The sequence below is a fragment of the Fusarium sambucinum genome, chromosome II (assembly GCF_050947815.1).
Source record: "Fusarium sambucinum isolate potato_lamoka chromosome II, whole genome shotgun sequence".
Classification (NCBI taxonomy): Eukaryota; Fungi; Ascomycota; class Sordariomycetes; order Hypocreales; family Nectriaceae; genus Fusarium; species Fusarium sambucinum.
In genome coordinates this window covers 7,747,153-7,774,395 of record NC_139293.1, presented here as the reverse complement: position 1 = coordinate 7,774,395, position 27,243 = coordinate 7,747,153, and the positions used below count along the sequence as shown (strand labels likewise).

The 27,243-nt window shown below is 48.4% G+C and overlaps 6 protein-coding genes across 6 annotated transcripts; 4 read left to right on the top strand and 2 right to left on the bottom strand.

The window, feature by feature from the left end:
• Positions 1 to 777: 777 nt before the first annotated feature.
• On the top strand, positions 778 to 1,620 carry FSST1_009476 (uncharacterized protein; the record flags this gene model as incomplete). Its single annotated transcript, XM_083226453.1, has 2 exons — positions 778 to 1,145; positions 1,203 to 1,620. 2 exons carry the CDS (start codon positions 778 to 780, stop codon positions 1,618 to 1,620), a joined length of 786 nt encoding a protein of 261 aa, XP_083085437.1.
• Positions 1,621 to 5,219: 3,599 nt separating this feature from the next.
• On the top strand, positions 5,220 to 6,711 carry FSST1_009475 (FAD dependent oxidoreductase; the record flags this gene model as incomplete). Its single annotated transcript, XM_083226452.1, has 3 exons — positions 5,220 to 6,006; positions 6,081 to 6,324; positions 6,444 to 6,711. 3 exons carry the CDS (start codon positions 5,220 to 5,222, stop codon positions 6,709 to 6,711), a joined length of 1,299 nt encoding a protein of 432 aa, XP_083085436.1.
• Positions 6,712 to 12,321: 5,610 nt separating this feature from the next.
• On the bottom strand, positions 12,322 to 15,519 carry FSST1_009474 (sulfite reductase subunit alpha; the record flags this gene model as incomplete). The annotated part of the gene is made up of 1 exon (XM_083226451.1): positions 12,322 to 15,519. The coding sequence occupies one exon, from the start codon at positions 15,517 to 15,519 to the stop codon at positions 12,322 to 12,324; it is 3,198 nt and encodes a 1,065-aa protein (XP_083085435.1).
• Positions 15,520 to 18,402: 2,883 nt separating this feature from the next.
• Positions 18,403 to 19,801, top strand: FSST1_009473 (peptidase S8/S53 domain-containing protein; the record flags this gene model as incomplete). Its single annotated transcript, XM_083226450.1, has 2 exons — positions 18,403 to 18,726; positions 18,779 to 19,801. The coding sequence occupies 2 exons, from the start codon at positions 18,403 to 18,405 to the stop codon at positions 19,799 to 19,801; spliced, it is 1,347 nt and encodes a 448-aa protein (XP_083085434.1).
• Positions 19,802 to 20,340: 539 nt separating this feature from the next.
• On the top strand, positions 20,341 to 21,151 carry FSST1_009472 (uncharacterized protein; the record flags this gene model as incomplete). Its single annotated transcript, XM_083226449.1, has 2 exons — positions 20,341 to 20,594; positions 20,656 to 21,151. 2 exons carry the CDS (start codon positions 20,341 to 20,343, stop codon positions 21,149 to 21,151), a joined length of 750 nt encoding a protein of 249 aa, XP_083085433.1.
• Positions 21,152 to 21,981: 830 nt separating this feature from the next.
• On the bottom strand, positions 21,982 to 23,477 carry FSST1_009471 (Sodium:dicarboxylate symporter; the record flags this gene model as incomplete). Its single annotated transcript, XM_083226448.1, has 2 exons — positions 21,982 to 23,132; positions 23,189 to 23,477. 2 exons carry the CDS (start codon positions 23,475 to 23,477, stop codon positions 21,982 to 21,984), a joined length of 1,440 nt encoding a protein of 479 aa, XP_083085432.1.
• Between the last annotated feature and the right edge of the window lie 3,766 nt (positions 23,478 to 27,243).

Here is a 27,243-nt window from a genome sequence, read left to right as displayed (position 1 = left end):
GTTACCTAGACCCAGTTGTCTCTTTTCTCATAGCTAGTTGTCTCTTTTCCCGTCACCCGTTGCTCACACGAAAAAGTTGTGCTTGTAGCCGGCACCGCATGTCTTGCCTCTCTGGCGGCCTCATAAGGAGCTGGTTCCAAGGACTGACTGAAACTACCACAGCATTCATATTGTCAATTCCCCGTTGGGTATTGCGGTTGTCCTCTTTCACGGGCCCAAGACGCAGGACGCTCGCTCACCGAGCATCTACTGCGACATTCGTCTTTCGCCTTTGAGCACTGGCTTCTAGGCCAAACCAAACCAGACAGAGTACCTACAGTACAGTACACAACGCAATCCCGCCTATGAGCATTCGCCAACACGCTACATGCTGTCCCATCTTCCTTCTCTGACCGGCCACCAAGGCAAGCAAGCAAGTGCATGAGCATCTTTTTCCTTTCTTCTGTTTTCAGGAACGCTACAGCCAAAGCGAAACACTACTACATACGTATCCGTGCCTGGGCCGTCTTTTTTCCCCCTCCCCCTCGGCTGCTGCCCCAAAATTTTGCCTTCCCGTGGTCGCCGCCGCGCCGCGCCGGTCCCGAGCCCTTCGTTAGCTTCCGTGCCACAATTTGTAGCAGCACTACTACTGCTAGGTCCCGTGTGGTTGGTTTAGACACTTGAGCAAAGTACGGAGTACATAGTGGCTCTAGTTACATACAATATCGACGCTAGTCAACAACAAATACAAGAGTATCTAGAGAGGTACAGAGTACAGATACATACGATACTGCCACCATGCCAGTCCCTTCAACTACGCTTGTCTTTGAATCGGGGATCCACGCTATACCTGGCAACTCGATGGGACCCAACTCTCTGGATGCCCTAGTCCGGCACCAATTAGCGGCTGCGTCCAGAGACCTAGCATCAGAGGCTGAATTCACCGCCGCCGGGACATCGTCCGGACATCACCAAAACATCATTAACGATGTGGGCGACTACCTTGCCCAAACCGCCCGAATGTGGTACTCCTTGACAAATAGACTGGTTCAAGGGCCACATGTGGAGAGAGCGGCGGAAGACGCTCATGAGCGGTCCTTTACAACGACTCATATGGCGGATTTGCAACCGATGGCCACCATGGACATAAATATCACCAAGCTAGGGTAAGTCGTACCACCTATGAAACCCACTGTGAAAGCATGGCTCATCCGTTCTTATAGCAAGATTCGTGATCTGGCAGAGAAATTCTCCGAAGAAGTACAAGAAGTCTGGCAGCGGAAACCCGAATCTGGGTCTACTTACCAGGCCATTCCTCCATTTCCTGCTGTCAAATCTGAGCCTGCGGGTTGGATTCAGCAACCAGGCAGAGGGAGTGACGCTGGTCTTGGTGGCCGTGGTGGTCAGCGAAACTTACTATCTCAAAACACGGATGATACTCTATCTCCTGGAGGAAATATCTCTGCTTCAGAAGATTCAGGAGGAGATGAGGATGAACAGTTCAGCAAGATTGATATGGATGCTCTCAAACAAAGAGGCAAAGGTTCATATCACTGCCCGTTAGAACATCGGTGCGACAAGGGTGGCGTTGACAAAGAGGGTAATCTTGTCATCTTTGATCGAAATTCTTCTTTCGCGTAAGTCTCACATCACACACAAAGTTTTCTGGTTCCTGCTGACCTTGATATAATACAGCCAGCATTGCAACAAACACAGAAAACCTTGGCGGTGCGACGTGCCTGGTTGTCCAAACCCGCCTAAAAAGCGCAAGTTTGCCCGCAGAGATGGACTCGAAAGACACAAATTGACGGTCAAGCATCGCGTCATGACATCTTGAGGCCCTGGGTCACGAGCTCAATCATTGAGATGCGTGACCTAGACCGGTCAGTTTCCTTACATTTGGAGACGTACTCCTGATTGGAGGATCGCCACCGGTCAAAATCAACCATGCGGCTCATAGAAACCCGAAATGCCTGAAGTATGCATGAACCAATCATTGTACGCCAAGAGATTATCAATCCAAGGGCGCATCAATCGCTGACTAGGCCCATCTATTATTAACGATCCAACGTTGTAACTCATTCATGGAAATTGTTTTGGGCATACACATGGACTGTCTGTATCTTCTGCAGTGGCAGCCACACTTCGGTGCTTTATCCGGCCTCAAAGAACTTTACAAGGCAATCAAATATCACTCATAGCCGGTCACACTTCTTGGTGCTGAGCCGGTCGCCCAACCTTTCCTCGGCGCGGAGGACAGCTCGTTTCGTGGATGATGCAATCTAATCACCTGTAAGCTGGTGCATCATCGGTGAGAGTCACCAAAAACAAAACACTCGTTACATATGCAGCTAGCCTTCGGGCAGGATGCAAGAATTCTTTCTCACACTGAATTGCAGGACATACTTTTTTAGATTTAGCAAAGGATCGACTTAACTATAAGCCGAGTAATTTGAAAGGTCATGGCAGGCCTCAACGACTCATGAGCGCCCAACTGCGGATACTACACTGTATGCAAGAGCTGGGTCGGTGTATGTGCCACAGACCAAGACGGGAAACAACATGAGCAAACTTATCAATGGGTGTCGGCGCTTGACGTTTCGGTTACACGCATCGGGCGATTGTTGATTGAGTCGTACGACGGGACCGCACATCAAGATCGTTCGAGAAAAGGAAGCAGAGCCACATCTAAAGGTGAAATGTATTGGAGTTCCACAAGGGAACATGGGAGTAGGCTACCAGAAGGCGCCAAAGGTGGCATGGTCTGAGGATCTACTAGAGTACATTTCAATACAGAGCAACGAGCCAGTCCGCCTTGTGAGGAACCGGTGGCTTTCCCAGACCTGTGGTCTGGCTGTCACTCGTGCCTCCGCGAGACATAGATGACTTGCAGCCGTACGATCTCATATTAAAGCAATGTGACATTTCAACTTTAGGGTACTCCAGAGCCTTCTCGTGGAAACAAGAGCTGAAATCTCGCCTTCTTTTGGGTATCTTAGAAAGACGATCCCGACGCTAGCGGGATTGCACAGACATGTACCCTGGCGATCAGAATATAAGCCAACCATTCGGAAACACTGATTGTGAGAAATCAATGTGTGATGATGGAGAGCCTGAGACCATTCCCGCATAACGGCAGCAAGCAATGCCATGTCTATGCAGACAAGGGAATCTCATCTCATCTCGACCATGGCATCATGCCATGATGTAGGCTCCAGCCCGGCACTACGATCCGATCTCAATGGTCAATCTACTCCTTCCCCACACATGTTTCCCCTCGACATCTCATCTCAACTCCAGAAACAGGACAGACAGGCTCCGCGCAACCCCTAGTGGCGCACGTGGCTTCTTAACGGTGCGGGACTAGGGCGGAAGCAGATGGGAACTTGCATGGGGGTTGCATGAGGGGTGACTTCCACCGCAAACTGGGATTAATAAAGGGCAAGGAGGCGAGACGGTACAAGACGCGAGGAGGCGAGACGAGACGAGAAGAGGAGATGAGAGAAGAGAAAAGAAGGAAGAGAAAAGAAACGAAGAGAGAACAAAAGGAAAGGAGACAACAGAAAAGAAAGGCAAGCGAGCGGTGAGTTCCGACGGCAAGGCACTTCTGTCATAGCGTCCGTCAACTTCAGCTTCAGTTTTGAGTATCTGACTGTCAACGCTAGATCCACCAGGCACGAAACAGCAAGGAGCAATTCTTAATGACAGTGCGCGATTGCTGCTGTACGGAGAATCGCTCTATACTGTTCCTGCTAGACCCAGACCCAGTATTCGTAGCGAATACCCAACGCGTGGGTGGGTGGATGGTACGGTACAGTGTATTCGTACCGGGAAAGCAGATCTCGCGGAGATCCTGGCATGCCGATAGCTTTGATGCATGGCATCCACGGGTTCTACAGCACTGTCGAACATCGGTAACCTCGGGGCAAGTTGCAGAACTGCATCTAGGCGATACAAACAACGACAGCCCAAGCAGCCATCGCGCTTTGATCATAGTACAGTGCTGCATTAGTCTAGACTAGTTCCTCTCTTATCATTCAAGGGAGCCTTGTGGTACCTGGCACGGAACGAGGCAATAATTACAGGTTGTCTGTATGTATGAGCCCGCAACCAACCAAAGCACAAAATCATGGTTACTCGAAGCTTGTTGCCCGTCCCAGCCCCATGACCCCAGCTAGGTTTTACTTTTCTACTGTTTCGGGTCGGGTGGAGAAGGTGAAGAGAGAAAAGAGCATGTTTTCTCTCTCAAGTCTTTCCAGAGATCGCCGAGAGACGACAAGGTTAATGCTCTACGAGGAAAGTACAACACAACCACTTTTGTTCGTGTGGCTCATCTGATATCACTCGCCCTATTTTTTTTATTTTTCTAATTTATGTTCTTTTTTTTCTTTTCGCAGTATATTCCTCTCACCCCCCTAAGCCGTCAACTAAATACGCAAAGCTCAGGGGTACAGATACTAACCAACTAGTTAGACTAGTAGTTGTCCAAGTTCTTTTTTTTTAGTTGATTCTCTTGCGTGTGTTGTGTTGCTTCTTCTCCTAATTTTTCTTTTCTTCTTTACTTTGTTGACCCCCCCTTGCTGGAAGCCGTCAAGATGAGACAACTCCCTTGGCATACGTCCACGTCAATCAATCATTTAATCAGTCGATGTAATTACCCAAGTCTGTTTATCATGTATGTACATACTCAAAGGAGTGTGGAACTAGGTGGTTAGCCGCCTGGGACAGGACCCAGGATTAATGTAACTGGCCTTCTACTGTACTCTGCACTACCTTGTACGTAGAGCACTGTACTGTGGTGTATGTACCCATTGGATGGATTGGATGTTTGAACGCCTTGTCCTAGCCTTACCTTGCCTGACTTGCACGCATGCGGTCAGTACTAAGCCTATGTACACGAGACTGACCGGCAATTGCCTATGCTCTCAACGGTTACTAGTTTCGGGTTTCTGGCGTTTGTCTCTCAGTCGACCGCTTTTTGATATTAACTAGCATTGGCATTGGCCTAGAATTCCCGGCCCGGCCATGGGTTTGGTGGTTGAAGGCTGAGGATATAAAGTTAGTAGTCGTCCGCACCCATGAGACCCAACATGGCGTTGACAAGTCTCACTTTTTCTATACACCAAGAAACAAACAAACAATTCTTTTACTACTCCCTTTCACTCTTCCAATTCTCATGCGCATTGGTTCTGAGACTCCAATTGAACTGAACTGAACACATCCCACCCCTCACAACCATCATGGCCATTCCTTCTGTCCTCATCATAGGGGCCGGCAACTTTGGTGCTGCCACGGCGCTCTCGCTTCTTAGAAAGGGCAACGTCAAGGTTACCATTGTTGACCCGGCCGCTTACCCCAACCCCAGAGCCGCATCGCACGACATCAACAAGATCATTCGTGATGACTACCCGGACAAGCTCTACATGCGCCTGCTGAAAAAGGCTATGCCCCTCTGGAGGGATGACGAGCTCTACAAGAGTTTCTACCATGAGGTTGGCATGCTCCGTGCAGACGCTACTTCGTTTGGCGAAGAGAGCATTGCCTCTTACCGCGAAATGGGAATTCCCAACAAGTCAGAGCTACTACCCGTCGAGGAAGTGCGCCGCCGCTGGAACGGTGCGTTTGAGACGGCCGACTTCACGGGCGTGGATAAGGTTCTCTGGAACCCCAACGTGGGGTTCGGGGAGGCGGACAAGGCGCTCGGCGCAGTGGTGCAGGCTGCGGTCGACCTCGGAGCCGAGTTTGTCATGGGTGAGGTGACGACACTTGACTTTGGATCTGAAGATCAATGCGTCGGTGTCACGCTCAAGGACGGCACGACATTACGTGCTGACAAGACCCTTTTGGCAGCAGGGGCTCGAACAGCTTCTCTACTTGCACAGAGCGCACCTAAAAAGCCACTGCTCCATGCTGGCGAAAGATTGTTGGCTACAGGTGCTGTGAGCTTCTACGCGAAGCTGCACGGCGCGCAAAAGGACAAGTTTTCTACAATTCCTGTTCTCAAGAATTGTTTGCCCCAGGTCAAAGGTATGTTGGTTATTGCCGAGCTGAGTGAGGCTAGGCGGATATCATCGGTCATGAGGCTAACAATTTGCTATCAGGCGAGGGCATGTCAATACTGGCTGACGGAACTATCAAGTTCAACTGCGACCTATGCTTCACCAACTACCAAGTATTTCCCCCGACCGGTGAGGCCATGTCAGTGGTGCCTGACCAGTCCGTGTATAACACGTGGACAGGGCCTCGGTTCCTCAAGTTCTTTGAGGATCGGGCGCGAAGGACGTTTAATGGCCTATATGGCAAGGAAGTTGAGAACATCAAAATTGAGGCCTACCGGATGTGTTGGTAAGTAAGCAAGGCCAACGGCCACCCCCATTTGCCGTTAACTGGAAATGAACGACATGTCTTGTCTTTTGTTTCAATGTATTGGGAAATATCATGGTCTGACCGGTTCTATGCCACAGGGACGCATCAACACCAACGCATGACTTCCTCATCTCTCCCCACCCGCAATCCGACAATCTCTATATCGCAACTGGAGGTTCATTCCACGGCTGGAAGTTCCTGCCCGTCATTGGTGACTACGTGATGGCCATGATGCAGGGCACCCTTGACAGCGACCTAGCCGACCGATGGGCCTGGAACAAGAAGGGCGGAGATGGCCACTCAGCGAACCCTACATACCAAATTGTCGGGGACCTCCAGGACTGGACTCGCGGTTGGGCCAACTAAAAAGTGTCTTTGCTTTGACAGTATCTTTTTGCTGTTTTTCCAAAGGGGAAAAGCGACAACCAAAAATCCTTCGTCCCCAAAAAGGATCGAACCCAACCAACAGGGACATGACATGGGGACATGGTGCACAGGGGTCCTGGTCATTGTCCATTTTGCAAGGGAGTAGACACGAGCCATGGGCCATGTCCTACCTACCATTACCTACCCCATGTCCAGCATTTAATCGGCGCCAAAAAAAAAAAAGGTTGAACCCCCCGGCAGTTCAAGACACCAACGACCTAGACCCGTCCGCCCTGAAATGCGTATGTTCTCATACATACGGCGCTCTCCCTCTGAGCTGAACCAACAACCCATCGGGGAATGGGAGGAGGGCCTGGGGGATGAATGATGATGACGACAATGATGATGATTTGGGGGCACTCGGTTCCCATCTCTTGGTTATTATTATGGGCTTTACTTTTTCTGGTTACAAGCATTCACAACTGGGAGGGATTCTCTGACAGAGATGAGGAGTCTGCGGTGGCTTTTGGAAGGCTGAGTTTTAACATACACATTGCGATATCCATGGGGTTCCTTTTTATTTGCTTTTTATTTTTTGCTTGTCTTTTTATTTCCCTCTTCGCCTCACCTTCTCCTCAACTGGTTTAGTCTTGGCTTATCCTTCTTTTTTTTCTGTTGTTCTCTTTCTCCTTTTGTTTTTCAGTGTGTGACAACTATTAGAGATATCATAACATATCACATTTTTGCATTGGGCATACTTTTTTGTAACTTTTTATTTTATTTCACTCACCGTCACATTTATGTCAGAGTGTTAAAATGTCATTCGTCTTGCGTGTTTTATTGCCTTTCCTGTTCTGGTATCTTGGGGTTATACAAAGGGTCAGCATCCACCCGCAGCATACAAGTTAAGAAGAAAACCTGGAGCGAGATACAGAGAGAATACATTTAATTCTAGCATTTGTCATTACAAAGGGCATTTTTCCTAAGTCATTGATCAAAGATTTAATTACGCGGAAAAACTAGAACATTGTAAAGGATTCAGGCTCTTGTCGGAGAATTTTCAGTGATTATGATATCTGACGACATTGTTTCCTACGAGACAACAACAACAACAACAAGAGATATGGATACTCATGCAGTAAGGGGGTCTGATGATTTAGTTGTACATGACATGGTACATTAGCCTTGGCGATGCCCTCCACTTGACAATACATCATATCATATCATGACAGGAAAAGAAAAGATGTGGGTTGGGTTTGTCTGAGGTAATAAGGCAAAGGGATGGGTACACAAACCCTACATCCTTGGTCATGTTATCTCTCATGTACGGAGTACAGAGTACTTGGTTGGAGTTTATGAGAGAGGGCCCTAGCTTCGGTAGTTGGATCTATCCTGGCTCTCTCCTGTTACAGTGCCTTCGGTTATTAATTAGATGCGACACGAGACACGGGACAACAATAAACGAGGCTGAGAAAAGAGGCCTTGTTCTCTTTTCTCTCTCTCTCTCTCTCTCTCTCTCTCTCTCTCTCCATGTTAACATGTACTCTGTACGTGTTGTATACAAGATGTTCTCAACACACTGTATCCGTACTCCGTAGGGCTTTTCTTTTAGCTCTTCTTCAAATGGGGCTGTGGGCTTGAGCTTTTGGGAAGAAGAGCTGAGACAGGGATATCGCAGATCTCGCTTGGACCATCTTCAGGTCCAGCAGCACGTACCAGGTACTCTCCGAAGTTAGCTTGCAATTAATTAATTAGCTTTTTTACTCTTCCGCTCTGCAGGGTCGTGCGAGAATCCTTCAGACTCCGTCGGACAATACTTTCAACCCGAACAGGACGAGTAAAGAGAAAGGAGGAAATAAGAAAAGTACTCTGCATAAATCAAATTGTTTACAGCCAACAGAGTTACAGGTTCAGTTGCATGAGTTTCCGATCTGTACCTTATAATTAATAAATGACAATCGTTTAACGTTGCCTCATCTTGCCTTATCTGATCTGTCATCTCTACCAAGACCAACGCGTCCCTTGCATCTTTTCCACATCGTTCTCTAGAAGTTTTCGATTTGAGTCAACGATTTGGAACTACGGGGTCGACTATACCGTTCTTGTTGGACAGGATTTGTTTGTTCTTTTGCCAAGAGATAAATCTCCATATCGGTCTGTGAGGGAAGTGCATGTACTTGAGATGTTGAGACATCTGGTAAGTACATGTAGACTGAGACGGGATATGCAGAGATCAACGTACGAACCGAATGGGTTGATACTATGAAAGTTTGTCGTTTCGTTAATAGCCTTTACTTCTTAAATGAGGAATCCTTTCTCTATCATTATGTATTCTCAACTTGCTTGCAGAAAAAAGGTATTGTACATTCCCGTGAATACTGTGGCTGAAGCTGAACTGAAACAAAGTAACCAGTCAACTGCGGGTTATTTCTAGTACTTGCATTAATGACTATGACATGACGTAAATAACAGTGTCAAGTTTCATCTAGAATTGAATTAAATGGCATGTTTGTTGGTCGTGAAGGGATTGAGAATTGCGTGTCTGCTCATGATGGCGAACCCTCCACGCAACTTGACAGAAGGATCGTCACAGCCTCACTTGACAGGTTGAACTTCTGACACAGTGAGTGGGGGTAATTAGTTCCTTTAGGTTCAGCCTCAATTGACATGTCGTTCACCGTCAAATTGTCATATTTCAACCTGATACTGTACTCGTACGCACGCCACCAGACGTCTACCCCTTGTCAGTGATTGCAGTTCAGGAGACGTCGTATCCCAACCAGTCGGTCAAGGACGATGCGGTGGAAAAATCTGCATTTGAAACTTGGTCCGATGAGATGAGATCTTGTCCTTTCCAGTTTCTCGCAGTAGCTCCATCGGACCATACGTTTGCCGTTCCCACATCTTTGGGGGAGAGATGAGGGTAAACTACACTAAACATTGCTTTTTCCTTCTCGATTGACGAAACGGATGGAAGAAAAAGGCCAAGAGAAAGGGGCGCCAGTAATGTTTGCTTTTTCAGGTGTTCGTTGGTCATATGGTTGAAAGAAAACGACTATTCGTTTCGCAAACATTCGTCGAGATACGAGACGTGGTCTCCGATGATCGGGCCCTCCCTTTCGCATTTCAGATTCTGATACGATTCGATCTTGATTGATTAAGATCGATGAAGGAATCGTAATTGCGTTCCATGCGTACGGTACGGAACACGGTGCCAGGTACTTAAAAAGACAAACACGATACTTCTGGATCATGAATGACAAGGCGTAGGGTAAGTCATCCATTCAAGATAGTGGACAAGGCTCTTTGCAGGGTAATAATAGTTTAGCGTGGACTTGTTGAGAAACATACTCAACTTTGTCAAGTATTACAGATCAAGGCACTTATAGACTAGAAAAATAAAGGGTTAAGCAATGGCAACTAATGAATGAGTTAAAGCATCTTGTTGTCTGCAGTTGAGTATAATCATGGATGGTTGGTCCGAGAGTTGTTGTCCAGCCATGGCTGTCGCGACATAAACACTAATAGGACACGCACTACCATCAATTAGCCTGTCCCCTGTGGCTTAGTTGGCTAAAGCGTCCGACTGTTATCCATAGACAATCGGGAGATCGGAAGTTCGAGCCTTCCCGGGGGAGTTATCTTTTGCTTTTTACTTCAATTTTTATATGTATTTGTTATTCGATAATTCAAAGCTCATATTGTTCTTTTTGCAGATGACAAGTACGTCGTTATTGTCATGTGTGATGCTGTGCAATGCTTGCTCTATAACCTGCAGATTAATAGATATCTCAGGCTCAAGTGAACTATCTATCAGATTAAAGTTCTTTAACCTCTGGAAGCGAAGCGCTTAACTGGTTGGGAACTGGCCACATTGGGTTTATAACTTTCGACATTAGACACTATGTGCTGTAATTTCCGTGGCAGCAATAGATAGAAACCCACGTCTTTAAACAGTGATAGTATGGGAGACAAGTGAATACGTCCGGTTAGCTCAGGATTAGCCGTTTGGGCAATATTTTCTTCATCCAACTCTCTCAGCCCATATCTGCTGACTTCAGATGTGCCCATCCCGCATTGTAGGTACGAGACCGATCTATCAAATAGACATTCTACGCTGTCCCTCGATGCTAAACTTAAGCTCTTCCTCTTGCCTTTGGAAACATCAGCTCACAGAACAGAAGCCTCTTTAACAAGCTCGAAGAAGCCCCGTTGGCTCAGTGGTAAAGCGTATCACTAGTAATGATAAGATCACTGGTTCGATTCCAGTACGGGGCATGTGACTTGTTCTTTTGTTTCTTTTTGCCGTCATCCGACTTACAAGCCGAACCTGGTCACTGTCGTTCTTTGCGTACTCTCAGCTGCTTCGGTAGAGATGTCCCTGCACAGCATCTAGGATCGAACATGATGTGCCACTGCGGAGTTCTAGATAGGACTTGCAGTTGATTGATCACATTCTCTATCTCCGTTATGCATGTCCATAATAGCACGTGCATCGTCTCAGCCAAACAGATGATGTTCGGAGCTTCTCCATTGCTGGAGGACCAGCTCGATGCCGTCGGCTTTCCAGATTCGCTTACAGCGCTCCTGGGCTATAGTCGATATGGTATCATCACATATATACCGGAAGCTTAATCAACCAGCAGAAAAGGTTATCATCGGTATATCTCAATCTCCTTCACCGGTCGCTGAAACCCTAAAAACGGATCGACCTGACGCTGCAACCTACAGCCTCTCCAGCCTCTCAGCTTCGGATGGCTCTTTTCGTATCGCACCCATGCTGTCGGGCTTTTTCACAACCCCAACATCACAATTTCCGCTGAGTGGCTGGCTTATTTTTCATAGAGTTCAGGCCTAAGAAACCCCTTTATTTCCAAAAGTCCTACACGTGAACAGATATTGGGCATTCACTAGATTGGGCTGAGGCTCAACACGAGTAAAAAAATCACCCAGGTCTAGGGTTGATGCCCAAAGCGATCGGCAATCCTCGCTTGGAGGGAGGGGGACATTTGGGATCAGAACAAAAAGGAAATTCAAATCTCGGGTTTCCAGATTTGCTCTGGCCGCGCCGGAGAAGTGCGGAAAACTCACTTTCGTTGGTCACTAGTCGGTTTCATTGTGCTGATATTTGCTTTTTCGCTGAAGCAATCTCGAGGTCTAGACCACTCCCGCAAAATGAGATGATATTTGGCGTTGGGCAGCATCTTGTGAATATTGTTAAGGCGGTTAACAATTTGAAGTTTTACCGGTAGTCGCGCGTGTAAAGATCCAATGCCCCGGTCATCAAGGGAGATACGAGTCTGGCCTGACGGTATGAGTGAGTCCTCAGGCACAAGGTATTGACGATATGGACATACGTCTTCATATTGGCAATAGGTGGAGTGCTTGACCAGGAAGAGAGGATGTATCGAAATCGTGGTTACAGTTGATAGATTCTCATACTGTCAGGTTGCTTATTTGACAAGACTGTATGCAATACGAGTCGCAAGATATCTCATGGATGAATAGGTATAACATGAACATCCAAATGTTCGGTTGTATTCAAACGCTTCAATGCTTTCTATGCTACTAAGCACCATTTTGGACATTAATCATAAGAAGACACATCGTCTAGTAAACCTCAAGGACGTATCGTCCCTCCTCCTTAAGCTTCTCGATCTCCTTGCGGGGATCAATCTTCTTGCCAGCAGCCTTGGCCTCGTGGGCAATAGCCTCCTCGAGAACCTTGGTCACGTCAGGCACAGGCCAGGTAGGACCACACAGGTAGAAGCTGCCCTCATCCTGAACGTAGGCCTTGGCAATCTCCTTGAGAGTCTGGCGCATACGGTCCTGGATGTAGATCTTCTGAGGCTGGTCACGAGAGAAGGCAGAACCGATGAGAGTGACAACACCGGCAGCCAAGTAAGCCTCCCATTCCTCACCATAGAGGTACTCCTCACGCTGGTGACGAGAACCAAGGTACAGAAGGATGGAGCCGATCTCCTTGCCCTGAGCCTTCTGCATAGCACGGTACTGGACAAAGGCACGGAAGGGAGCGAGGCCCGTTCCAAGACCAGCCATAATGAGAGGAGCAGTGTCCTTGGTAGGCAGCTTCATGACGGAAGGCTTGACAGAGGCAGTGACCTTGGCTCCGACCGGCAGACGGCTGAGGTAACGGGTAGCATGTCCGTATCGGGTGCGGCCACGAGGGTCAACCCAATCGACAACGACAATCATCAGAGACACCGAGTTGGGAGTGACAGCCTGGGCAGAGGCGATAGAGTACTCTCGGCGCTTCGCGGGGCTGACAATCTTGATAAGCTCCTGGAAGCTGGGGCGAGCAGACTTGAACTCCTCAAGGATGTCGACGTAGGTAGCGGTATCAACCTCAGTGCGACGCTTCAGCTCCTCGGCGCCAGTAGGGCTGGCAAGAGCCTCGAGCTTCTGCTTCTCAGTCTCATCAGTGGCAAACTCAGCAAGGGCCTCGTAGAAGCGCTTGGGAGGCTTGCCAAGAATGTCGATGTTCTGGACGAGAGCCTGGAAGACGGTGCGAGTCTCGAGAAGGCTAGAATCCTCACGAGCAGGGACATGGACCAGTTCGGCAGGGTTGAGACCGTAGAGCTCGATGAACTGGCTGACTTCCTCCTCGTCGTTATCAGCGTGGATACCCAGAGCCTCACCGATCTTGTAAGTAAGACCAGAGTCGCCGAGATCAAACTCAATATGGAAGATATTACGGTCATAATCCTGAGGTGTGAGACGGCGGTTCTCCTTGACGGTGATGGTGGAAGTCTTGACAGCCAACTCGGGTCGCAGAACGTTCTTGGTGCCATAAGCCTCCTTGAAAGCGAGGGACTTGGCAGCGGCCTGCCAGTCACGGAGCTCGAATGTCTCCTCAGCCTCCTCCTTGCTGTGGACAACGAAGCTGTTGGACTGGATGGTGGCGGGGAGGTTGGGGTCAGCAAAGTCAGCATCAACCTCGGCCCATGTGGCAGGAACCTCGAACTGGCGGAGGCAGAGACCGACAGCATCGATGGCCTCCTCTAGAGTAGGAGGATGACCCTCGGCGAGGATGTGTTTGGCAATCTTCTCAGGGGCATAGTCAGGAAGAGCAACCTTCAAGAAAGACAGCTCAAGAAGGAGCTTGGTGAAGAGAGGATCCTTCTCAAAAGCAGGAGAGTAGGTAGAGTCAAGGATGAAAAGCTGAGCGGACTTCTCCTGGAGACCCTTTCGGAAAGCAACAGGAAGATGCTTCTCAACTTCATCGTCCTTGAAGTTGGACAACTTGACAATGACCTTGCCGCCATCAGCTAGACCCTTGAGGACATCGATCTCCTTGAGAACGTTCTCGTCGCCAATAACGATGGTGTCGGCATCGTCAATGTCGTAGGGAGCCTCGAGAGCCTTCTTGGAGGATCGCAGATCACTGCGGACAACACCACCCTGGGTAAGGTTGTCAAAGATCTCATTGACATAGACGTTAGAGGTAGACTCCTGGGAGAGGAGGCTGCCGATCACACTAGGGGAGTTGAGAGCGGGAGAGCTATCGAGGTCCCAGAAGGTGAACTGCTGAGCCTGGACGAGGGAAGGCAGCTTCTTGGCCTCGCCCTCGTTGTTGAAGATCTTGTGCAGAGTGCCAACCAGACCCTGAGGAGTGAAAGATTGAGCAGGGGTGTACTTGATGTCAAGAACCTCAGGCTCGTTGTCAAACTTGCCGGAGAAAGCAACAGCGGTCAGAACATCGCTGTAGAGAGCAGACTGGGTAGCCTCGTCTTCGACAGCAAGCTCATCCTTGACTTGGCCGAGAACGGCGATGGTGCGGGCAGAGGCAGGGATAGCGTTGAGGAAAGCCTCCTCAATAAAAGGTCGGTAGATTCGGACGTTGATCACGCCAACCTTGGCTCCATCGACGGAGAGCTTGGCCAGGACCTCCTTGGAGACCTGAGACTCGACGCTACCGAAGGCAACGAGAACGACATCAGGAGACTCGTGGCCGTGGTACTCGAAAGGCTGGTAAACGGTGCCGAGCTCATCGTTGAAAAGCTTGAGAAGCTCGACAACCTTACCGGCAGTGTCAAGGCGGGTATTGAGCTTGCCAGCCTCAGTAGAGAGCTTGCTGTACACGTCGGCAACACCGTTCTCGCTCAAAGCATCAACAACCCGAAGAGTCTCGCGGGCAATGCGGACACCATCGTAGATGTGAAGAGTGGGAAGGAGAGTAGACAGGAGAGTCGCAAAGATGGACATGTGCTGAGCCTCATAGGTAGAGGTGCTGGCAACAAGACCAAGGCCAAGGTCCTCAGCAAGGCGAAGAGCAACATCATAGTTGGAGATCAATCCCTTGCTGTCGGAGTAGTCGAGAGCGGCAACGTGGGCAACAAAGGGGCTGGAGACGCCATAAAGGAGAGAGAGCTGGTCGAGAGTGCCACGAAGTTGCTGAAGGCTGCCCGAGGGAGCAACCAGAGACTGGGGGATGTGGCGCTTGGTGACATCGAAGTCGGGAGAGAAGATGTAACCCAGGGCGAGCGCACCAGCACCGACTCGGGTCTGGAGGGGCAGAACCTCAGTGGAGTATCCGTGGATGTTCTTCTCGTTCTGGGAGGCCCATTGCTTGAGTGCGATATCGAGGTCGAAGGTCTCGGGAGAGTAAGAGAAGATCTTGTCGGACAACTTGTATGCGATCTGCTGGACGAGAAGTTGGGCAGTCACATATGTCGGGCCGGAGATGGAAGAAAGAGAAACCTGCTGGCCAAAGGGGAGGCTAGACGACAACTTGGTGAAGTCAGCAGAGTTGGTCTTGGCCACGGGGGCCGACTCTTGGTGAGGCATCTTGAGGGTAAGAGTCCTGTGAGTTGAGACGCTTTCAGCTCAAAGTGAAGAGAGAGACTAGGAAGGAGGGAAAAGAACGAGCAGCGGAGCAGAATAAGAAGTACAACCCTCCAGGAGGCGACTCAACGGGACAACGGTAACGATAGCGAACTCCATTGCGCCAATTTGTTCTTTTGCTGCCGTTTGACTTGACAGAATTGAGAATTGTTGATGCTTTGACAGAATCACGCAATTGAACTAGGCCGACTTCGGAAAGGACATCGATGTCGCAAGATGGGAAAGCTGCATGACAAAAAAGGGCAGGGGCAATTGACACCATGGTTCCTGCCTTTGTTTGGCCATTATTTTGGTAACTTCCCCACATCAAAGTCTGGCCCCTACCCTCCATGGAGACCCCGAAATCCCGATGCTCCTGCCGTTGACTTTTTTTCGTTCCTCTAGGGTCCCCCGAGGGTCCGACCGGCACTCGGCGGTGTCGCAATCGCTATTTTTGCCGCCCTTGACTTATTCAGCATCGGAGACAAAACCGTAAATGAGAGGTGATAGGAAGCCAATCATGTTGGTTTGTTTAGTATTGTGTGGTTATAAAGTTCCAAATACTATTCCCGGGCGCTCTTGTACGGCCTGGGAGTAACTAATCAATATCAGAAGCCCAATGTTGCCTTGCTTTGCGTTGCAATCAGTATACTTGTTATCTGTAGAGTTTTAGAATTTGTATAGTATTTAGGATGTACAAGTCTAGGGAGCTGAAGCGATATGTAGAAAGTATAAATGCCTTACTACAGGAGCTGAACACGGTTCAGGCCGTGGAGACGAAAATCAACTGAAACACAACGAGTTTTTTATATGTATCTTATCTCTTGATGTTTGAAATATCTAAAAGGATTTACAATATCTCATAGACAACAGGCTTCGTGTATAATGTTAGGGGCATAGCCTCTATCTCTGCCCCTCTACCCAAGCAGGTTGACTGTTTAACTCTTATTTAAAACTATCCGATTGTTACGAATTTCAACCACGTATGATTCATGTATGTCAAAAGCAATTTGTTAACCATAAAGTCAAGGCCAAGACAGCTGTTAACTAGGAGCTTTCGATAAGACCTGAATTTCATAGTAAACATTGCCTAAGTCGAGTACATGATGACTCGCTGTAAAAGAGTCAGTACAGTTACCCCATTCCAGTATAAAAGGTACCATTGTGTTGGGAAGCGTGCCAAGGCTGTGCCGTGAGATGCCAAAAGTCTGAAGAAGGTTTCTTGATGATGGCAATCTAGACCAGTTACGCCCGTCAAGAGACTCGACTGCTGGCCCTAGCATGACGCTATGAGGACAGTAAACAGATAATAGAGATGAGGGTGTTATGTTTTCTATCTACTATACGCACAACTGAATTCCTGTGAAGGCCTTGGTATTTTTTGCCTGCCGCGAATATCACGTTTGTCATGTATGTAGCTTGGCAGTAACACTATTGACTCAGTTGGTTGGCAAGAGCACATACTCTATTGGCCCTGAAACATAATTCATTCATCCCCAGACGAAGCCTTCATTATCAGGTATGCCAAGGACAACCTAGAGCAGACCGGCTAGCGAACTTTGTTATTTCCGCAAACATGCAAATCTACTGCTGCGCTCACGATCGAAATAAATCATACACTACTATCACAGAATAAACGACATGAGATTCGTGTGTAGTTCTAGATCTTGCCATGGCACATCGAGGTGAATAGAGTGCCGCCGTGAGTGTAATATACTGCAGAGGCAAGCCTGGAAAGTTGCTGTTGTGACTATGTTCTGACCTAACAGGATACACGCCCGACTATCCAAAGAAGATATTGTGAAACTTGCTGCTCTGTTTCATGAGCGGTTGGGAATTTAAGACCGGAATATGTAACGAACAAGCTACCAGGAACTGCATATTCGCCGACAGACATTCTCATTGCGCAAGCGGCGAACTATGATGGAAAGTTGCAAATTCCAACGCCAACACTCTAACTATGTACAGTTAAACAAAACCCTGGCCATATGGGAATTCCCGAAAATTGGAATAACAGCTTAGCGGCTGTCAGTAGACGCCTGCCGGTTATCTTATTTGAAGCCCCGTGAAATATCGGCATCGTCAGTTACTAGCTCTCAACCATGCTGAGAGACACAATCCTGGATCATTTAGTAAACTTGCCGGAGAATTTTGAATGACTCTGTCATTGTAAGAAGGAATGCGGCTCAAATCTATCAGGACCAGACCATGAGGACGTGAACTCTAACTTGGACTTATACCATTTCCGGGTCACACACTCTAACCTCATTGGCTACTCAACTCAATGAGCTTGCCCTCGAATAGTTGACAACTTAAAGACCACGCGATTCGACTCGGGCAAGGACTCGGTCCCTGGATAACTGGGACACCACCAAACGATCCATCAATTGGATTAGCATCGGCTGCCCACTTCCGTACATACAGGAATGTGCTTGCTAACCCTAACTGAGCTTGACAAACCAGCCATGCATAATCCTTTGTTCTCTAATTCCTGGCTAGAGCTATGACCCGCGGAGTTATTCAGTTTCTAACCTTCGGAATACACTGTTCCTGCGTCAGCGTGGCGGACTACTAGGTATTCGGTTACGATGAGGCGCTTGCTAAAATTTGGAACGGCCATCCATATCGAAGCCTCTTCAGGGTCACGTACGGTTTGCCACTGGAAGCTTTATGACTACATACCTACCGAACAAAAGGCTTCTAACGATATTCCTGGTTCGTACTTAAGTCTAAAACCAGAACGTCCGGATTGAAATCTGGTCCTTTTTCTCCAAACCAACACTCTCATTTATATCCAGCGGTCTCTTTTACCAACTCTTGTCTCTCCTTATAACATATATTTGAACAATGGTTCAACTAAAGACCTTCGCAGTTATTGCGACCACACTCTTTGGCTGCGCTCTAGCAGCTCCTACAACACCAGAGGGCGTTGACAGTGCCATCCCCGACAGCTACATCATCACACTAAAGTCTGAGATTAAGCCCCCCACCATCAAGGCTCACATGAAATGGGTTGGCGACGTTCATAAACGGAGTCTAGAGAAACGCGGTCTCGAGAAGCGTGACAGCGATAACGGTGTTGAGAAGACATTTGAGACTGAAGCTGGCTTTCGAGGCTACGCTGGTACTTTCGATCCTGAAACAATAAAGGAGATCAAGAAGAGCTCAGCTGTAAGAGCCATTAACCATGAGAGTGAGGATATGTCTCTAACGATTTGAATAGGTGGCCCACGTTGAGCCTGATCGCCGAGTTCAGTTGACATGGAGACCAAGCAAGCGACAAGAACAGCCCGCGCAGCCCGCGCAACCCTCAACAGAAGCCGGTCAAGATGAACAGCCTAGCGATGGGGATGATGACAACGAAACCCTCGAGAAGAGGGATGAGGTCAACCAGACACCCAGCCCATGGGGACTCGGAACTATCTCACACCGCAAGAAGGGTTTCAGCAACTATTACTACCACAAGTCGAGCGGCTCCTCCTCATACGCCTATCTCGTTGATAGTGGTGTGCGCACCACCCACAAGGAGTTCCAGGGCCGTGCCAAGAACGGCTGGACAGCTTTCAGGAAAGATTTCACTGACCGTCTCGGCCACGGTACTCACGTCGCTGGAATCCTCGCCGGTAAGACCTATGGCGTCGCTAAGAAGGCCAAGATCATCTCTGTCAAGGTCTTCCAAGGCGACTCGGCCGATCTCTCAGTTATTGTGACCGGTATTGAGTGGGCTGTCAACGACATCATCAAGAAAAAGCGACAAGAGTTTTCCGTTATCAACCTGTCTCTCGGTGTTAATGGTGTTTCTGGTGCCCTCAACGATATCATCAAGAATGCCGCCAAGGCTGGTGTTATCATCGTTGTCGCTGCTGGCAACCAAGGCAAATCTGCCAGTCTGACATCCCCTTCTTCTGCCCCTCAGGCCATCACCGTTGGAGCCATTGACAACAAATGGAAGATTCCCGACTGGTCCAACTACGGTTCCTCGGTTGACATCTTGGCCCCCGGTGTCGATATCGTTTCTGCCTCGTGGCTGAGCGACAACGGCACCTACATCCAGGATGGTACATCCATGGCCTGCCCTCACGTCGCTGGCCTTGTGCTTTACGCCCAGTCAGTTTACGGAATTGTTGGGGTCAAATCGACGACAAACTTCATTAAGAAGTATGCCACCAACAACAAGGTTTCTGGTTCGCGCCGTGGCTCACCAAACCGAATTGCCAACAACAATAACTTCGCTCAAACCAAGTGATTTTCTCACAACCTCTTCAAGGAGTATGGCTCCGTTTAAAAAAAAACTAGACTGTAGACAATGATGTAGCATGGCGTTTGGTACTGGTAGCACACATATACCTTGATAGCGATTTGTATTTTGCTTATAGACATTGCTTCCGATTCAATCTTTACTCGTCTTTATACAAAAGTATACTTGAACTGCATTCAGTGATTCTTTGATGGGATAAATGCATTTATCCGAAAGCAAATGGCTTAATCTCTACAAGTTATACACAATATCGGATTTAGTAATTGTTAAGTCCGGAATTCGTCATGGAGATAGATCATATTTCTCAATCTTGCGTGTATTGAAACCCGCTTATTGTATCTAACGCTAATAAGTGAGTCTATACTGAGACAAATTGTCGGGGTTCTGTAGTCCGCTCATGGCGGAGTTTGTTGTAGTATATAATCCCAAAGCTACCAATGCCGAGCCTGGACCTTAACACACAGAGCTTATTTATTCTTCCCTTCGACCTATCACTGAGCTACCAGTTCGGCTTCGCTCAAATAACAATGCATCTCATTCTCACTGGTGCTACAGGCCTTGTTGGCTCTAGTGTTCTAGATGCTATGCTCAAATCGAAAGAGATCACCAAGATCTCTATCTTGAGCAGAAGACCAGTACCTTTGGCGGAGAAAGATTCAAGAGTCAATACGATAATTCACAAAGACTTTGCAAAGTACGAGCCTCAAGTTCTCAGCCAGTTGCAAGGCGCAAACGGGGTAGTCTGGGCATTGGGGATCAGCCAACTTAAGGTGACAAAAGAGTCCGTCTACGCCATGCCACTTACGCCGAAGAGTAAAAAATTTACTGACAATATGCAACAGAGAATATGTCACCATCACTAGAGACTTCCCCCTCGCTGCTGCTGAGGCTCTCTCTACCCTGTCGCCTACCGAGGAGCCCTTCCGCTTCATCTACGTCTCTGGTTACGGTGCGACCACAAGCCCAGGACCATTCACGTCACTATTCGGGCGTGTAAAGGGAGAAGCCGAGAGGAAACTATCTGAGCTACGCACACCAAAGTTTCACGTCGAGACCGTACGTCCTTGTCATGTAGACGCTGCCAATCACGACGCTATCAAACCGCACATTCCCAATCCTGGTATGGTGTATAATGCGTTGGATCTAGTTCTTGGACCGGTTATACGGACGATGCTTCATTCTATGCACAGTCCAACCGAACGACTTGGGCCTTTTCTGACTGAGATGGCGATGGGAAAGTACGATAAGCAGTTGGCCGCAGGCGGCAATGGTATCTCGAATTTGAATGGGTCAAGGATATTGGAGAATGTGGCATTCCAAAGGCTATATCGGCCTTGAAAAGCCAGTCTGGGCTTCTTTGATCGACAGATAAGCCCTTGGTATAGTCGAATCTATGTTCTTTTACTATTATACCAGCACTTGTAATCATCTAGCATCACGTGCTGATGTATTGTATCTTTGCGAATGGGGTAGGTGCCTCCTGGGTAGGCGCTACGCGGAAGGTGTGCCTCTGGTCTTTGAGGGTCTAGAAGTGGCTGGAGGAAACTGATAAGAGTGGTCAGCTACGTACCTACCTGTTTGAGATTAGACTACAGGCATTATCAATCCTTTTGCAAACAAGTTCTTACACGCTCTCATTCACTGTATAAGTAGGCAGGAGCCCTTGCGCCAAGAAATGCTTCGTCCAACTCATTTGTTCTTGTACATCCCCCCATCTTCACCATTCTCATTCCTGCCTGTTTCTTCAGCGCCGCGATGTTGCCTCAAGACATTGTAGCGCATAGAAATGCTTCATAAAGATATTAAGGCGTTCATCTTTCGCTTCTCAAGATGTTTTTATTGATTCGCATTTAATTATTCCTACGCCAAGAGACTTCCCCACACAATGGACTGAACCTGGCCGTTTTCCAAGAGATCAAAAGGCCAAGCTTTCTACCCATCGGCTTCCCTGTCAGACATTCTTGGCTTAAACGAGTCATCACATTCACCTGCTTCGGACAAGATGTCAACGAAATGAGTCACAAAACCGATAGTTTGGAAACTTATTGTTTGTCTTGAAGACAGTGATCAATTCAGTTCTTCAACTATATACGATATGGTATTTCAAAAGCAACAACGCCGGCTATAAATTGTTCATCCTTCATTCAGCAACCCTGTCTGGTCCAAATTTAGACCCGGTTGGCCGCATCCTTCTCTGCCGCATCAGTCTCCTGGGCGGTCTGCTCGATAACCTCTGGGGGATCCTCGATTCCGGTCTGCTTGTAAATGATCATGACAGCGAACAAATCGCCAGAAACGTTGATAGCTGTACGGAAACGGTCAAGGAGCCAGTCGATGGCGACAATGACAGCGTACATTCCAGTGATCTCAACGTTGACCGAGCGGGCAATCATGATCAGGAGTACAAGCGAAGCAGAGGGGATGGGAGAGACACCAATCGAAGCCAAGGTCGACAGAAGAGCAACAATGACATATGCGGTGGGTGCCAGGGTTATGCCTTGGGTTGAGGCCAGGAAAACACACGCAGCAGGGAGGTAGATGGCAGTACCGTCCATGTTAATCAGGCAACCAAGGGGACAAGCAAACTTGTAGATGATGGCAGGGACACCACGCTCCTTGGCGCATCGAAGAGTGACCGAAAGAGTGGCAGCAGATGAAGCCGATCCCCAAGCCGTGATCCAAGCCGGGGAGATCTTGATCCAATAGGAATAGGCGTTCATTCGAGTGAAGGCGAAGAATATGATGGGCACAACGACCAAGATGTGGATGAGCATGGTGGACAAGGTGGCGCCAATGAGAATACCCAAGTTTGAGCCGATCTCACCAATATCGAGCTTCATCAAGTTGGGCAGGATAAGGAAGAAGACACCGATGGGAGCCACTGCAATGAGGAAGTTGATGACTTTGGTGATCATGCGCTCGATCTCCTCGGCGACTCGGACGATGGGCGAATGAGGGGACTCGATGAGATATCCAACAATAATGGCAACAATGATGATGGCGAGGAGCTCATCGTTCGCCAAGGCAGCCACGATGTTTGCGGGAATGAAAGAGTAGAACATGTCTCGCACGACAATAGCGATTGGGCGCTCTTCGGTATCGGGAAGAGACTTGTCATTCTCATCCAAAGGCGTGTTATCGACCACGGTGTATTGCTTGGACCAGACAAGACCCTGCATGATACAAGAGACCGTGATGGAAAGGAGGGTGGTGATGATGTAGTATCCCACAGTCCATTTTGCAAGCAGCGAACCTCCGTTAGACATTTGTCGAAGTCTGGTGACAGCAAGCAACATGGAACAGACGATCAGTGGAAGGACTGGCTAATTGTCAGTCACGATTCTCCAGCAACACAGGTTGTCTATGTGGACTTACCGACTGCCTTGAGGGCTCTCAACCAAAGGTTACCAATAATACCGAGGAGTGTGATGGCAGTCTCAGGGATCTCATCAACCTGGGTAGCGACAACTACACCAATAGCGATGGCAAGAACGGCGGCAGTGATGATCTGAAGAGCGTGGCCAGGCTGCTTAAAGCCATGATACCAAGGCCTCTTGATGGGCTCCTCCTCCATGATAGAGCCGCGAGGAAGATCACTGCTCGAGTTGGTGGGCACCTGAACCGGGTGCTCCTCAGGCATCTCCTTGGCTTCTTTGGTAGCCATTGCAACAGAAGCAAGCTTGGCTTGACTTTGTTTAAACACGAACGGCAAGAGGTTTGCTAAAGAGCTGGTCTATGGGTGAAAGAGGAGGCAAGAACGGATAATGGGAACCTGAGCAAAATCCCAAGAGGGCTTCCCATCATTTATAGCTCATGGTGCACCCCATCGCCAAGCCAGCTTGAACACATGGGAGGGAAACGCTTGAGGCTTGGCCTGGCTGAGAAGAGAAGGTGAGCGTTACGAAATTCTTTCTTCAGTGCCAAGAGAACAAGCATCAACTCCTTGGTATTGATAACCTGGGGTGCCCGGGTAGACCGATGGAGAATCACTCGTTGGCTGACATTGTGGAGAAACCCCAAGAGCACCTGTTGATTGAGGATTGGGATTTGCCCGAAGAGGCGACGATGCCAACAGGGAGTGCAGGCAGGCGAGTCGTTGGAGACGAAGAGCCAAGAAAGCCAAGACCTTGAGGCAGTCTCACAGCCGATAACATGTTGTACATTCACCCAAAGCCAAGGCGCCACACACGACAGAGTACCATACATTACGGGGAACAAGCCCCACGCTTCAGATATGAAAACTGCACAGACGGGGACGAATGTTTGTGTTATCTGGCCAAGCTTCTGGTCCATGCAAACAGGTTGCATGTTTTACGAAATACCAAGACTTGATAACGCAGTGCGGAGACTCGGTCGGTTCCCCATACGCATATTCTCTATCTTTTCCATGAGATAAGACGCCGAAAAAGAGATCTCACTGGTTACCGATGGAAATAGAGGTCTTGGTTATGGCAGATCAATTTTGCCAATTGACGAGAAATGCGATGGCGTTTGAAATTACCGGAGGCATCGCGTGGTACAATACACGACTAGCGGTGCCTTGGACAAAGGCTGACTAACAGAAACACCAAGTTAAAGTGTACTGCCAACGCCATATCGTGGCAATATGTGCAGTACTGTAATTAAAGGCTTGCCGCACTCACGGTTGTCTTTCCAACCTAAGCTTGTGGTACTGAGGGCCTCAACGTTCGAGGCATCAAGTCGGGGTCTTGCTATGCGTGCAAGGCCCGCCTACCTGCCCCTATAGCCCCCTGGGGGTGGAGCTCTGAGTCTAAACCAAGACCCCGGTATGTACTGCGTCGTTTCTGCTTCTTACCGTGGCGGAAATTAGTGTTGCTTGGATTGATCTCACCATTTGACCTGGCGGCTAATTCTTTTTGTTAGGTAACTGGTTGAACAACAGAGAGAATGCTGGAGTCCATCTTGTGGATATCCTGTACCCCGTCTTCTTGGCCGACCGCGTTTTGGGCCATTACTCACGCGCATGACTACTACGTTCCATCGAAACCCCATGTCGACCATTGTCTCGGAGCCATCTCGTGGTTTTGATGTCAGAACGCCCAAGCAAATCGTCCCTTTCGCAGGTACATATAGCGATTACCCAAAGGATGATGTCTGCCTATGCGCGTACAGCGTTTGGAGATAACCGGGCATGATCATCCAAACAATAACCGCATGAGGCGATCCAGCGTAACCGGATCAAGGCTCCGCCCGAAATAAACTACTGTAAAGGTGGCCGGTGAAGGGCAGTGAGGGCCTGTCCAGTTGGAGTAGCCTGTCTCCAAAAGGTTCCAGAACTTAATTCGGAAGCAAATAGCACGCCTTATGTCGACAGATGGGGGCTGTCGGTCCATGGCTTACTTGGTTGTGAGTACCAATGACTCCAACCAGCCTGCAACCTGCACAGTCCTAAGGATTTGTCTACTGCAGTGTCTCATGCATCCGAGGCATATTTGAACGTGGTCAGACGGATCATGGACGTTGAGGCTTATCCAGCTTTGGTCCAACGTCCGCACAATAATGCATCCAACAAGTAACACGGACCCCAACCCTAACGGCCATCACGGTAGAGCATACCGACACGGAGTGCAGAGCAGAGGTGCGACTGATATTCTTTTGTTTAAAAACCGCTCTTCCACCCCGCGGAAGATTGAGTTATTACGTTTGAATATCCACTTGTGTCCGCTGAATAAAGTAGGAGAACAAGGTTACTTGACTCGTCATAGCTTCAACCGATTGGGGGAATTATGCAATCGTGCACTGGTGCTATCATTTGCCTCCCCGGAGCAGTTCATCTCAACGAGTGAGATTCTGGCAGCCTGCTATTGATGGTGCTGCAAAAAAGAAGGAAATGCCTGAAATCACAGCACAAGACCAGATGGACGGTACAATTCGCCTGCGGGCGTCATAGGCTTGGCAGGCTGGCAGGCAGTGAGATTGAGAGTGTGATCGTCCGTAAAGGGCATTTGCCAAAAGTCTTGGAAAAGTCTTGGAAGGTCAATGGAACAAGGTCCTATAGGAGGGTTGGTCAAGGAATTGGAGAGCTGGAAAGCTTATTGGGGTCAGTCTGACGAGTGAGCCAAATTGCTGACAACCCGCTCATAACCGTCTCTGGCCTTGACATTTCGCCCCTCCCCCAGACGAAGGCCAAGATATTCCTGCACAGATGAATAGATCCCCCGCAGTCCATCGACGCTTCTTGCTTCTTCTAATATGGTGAAGTGAGACTGTACGTAATGAAATGTTGATTGTCATGAACTTCTCCGCAATTTCCTGGAGTCGATGAAAGCTTGGACACGTGGAGTAACAGGCATTTCTCGCTTACAGTGTTATTCAATTCGGTTGCGATGGCAGGATGGTAGCTGCTGCTTGCTTTCCTCAAGTAAATTTGCATACATACCTAGGTCCCTATCTACCTAGTATGTATATGTCCCTGGAGTGCAACGTCTAGATACGAAAAGGGGGGTAGTCAGTAGCTGTGGTGCCTGTGGCAGGCTCTAATACTGGTACCCATAAGAAATATCCAGTATGGGGGCTCTCGGCATTCAATACTGTTTCCGTTGACATCCGTTAAGCCGTCCAAGGACATATATAGATCAAGCTTTGGCCACGCACGAAGAGAAAGAAGAAGGGGGATGCAAATGTCGGAAGATCCATCGACTGATGGAGACGGATCCATGCGCCTTTTATCAAGCAAAAATACTACTGATAAAGAAAGGGTGTTTTAGGAGTCGGGCCATTTTTTCGTCAACTACGTTGCTAATAGATTCACCAAAAAGTCTTGGCTAAAATACAGATAGTTTGCTTCCCGCTGTTTTCGACTGACAGACTACCTACCTACTATGCAGCCTGCGTTTTTCTCGTCATATAAGTTTGCATATGTTTACACTTCAAGATGCAAATCAGAGGGTTCCAACTCGTATTCTCGGGAGTCATGGCCGGTATCAGAAAGGTTTACTGGTGCAAGCATAAGAGGCAAAACTAGTAACTGAGTTTATGCTTTTAGACCAGACTCTTTGCTTGTTTGTTTTTACAACCTAAAGCCTATGATTTGGAGATCAGCTTTTCTACTATGTATTACCTTCGAGACGACCGCATCTTGGCTTTGGTAGTAGTGAGTTACAGGACCTACTTCTCTGTTATCATAGCTACTCGATATGTATTCAAGCACTCAGTTCCTGTTCATCCTCCATATTCTTTTCCTTTCTGTTTAACTAATCAATTTAATCACATTTTAAAGTTGAAGCGCGACGCACAATTAACGCAGCGGTTAGTGATTGGCAGCACAAACCGCGCATCCAGACCTTCCCATATTCGGATTAGTGTCATTTGCCTCACTTTGCTCTCACCGAGAATGGAGACGAAGAGAAGGAGCAGCACTCGACCTTCTTTCGAAGACAATTATTGGAATTTCTCACAATTAGAAGCAT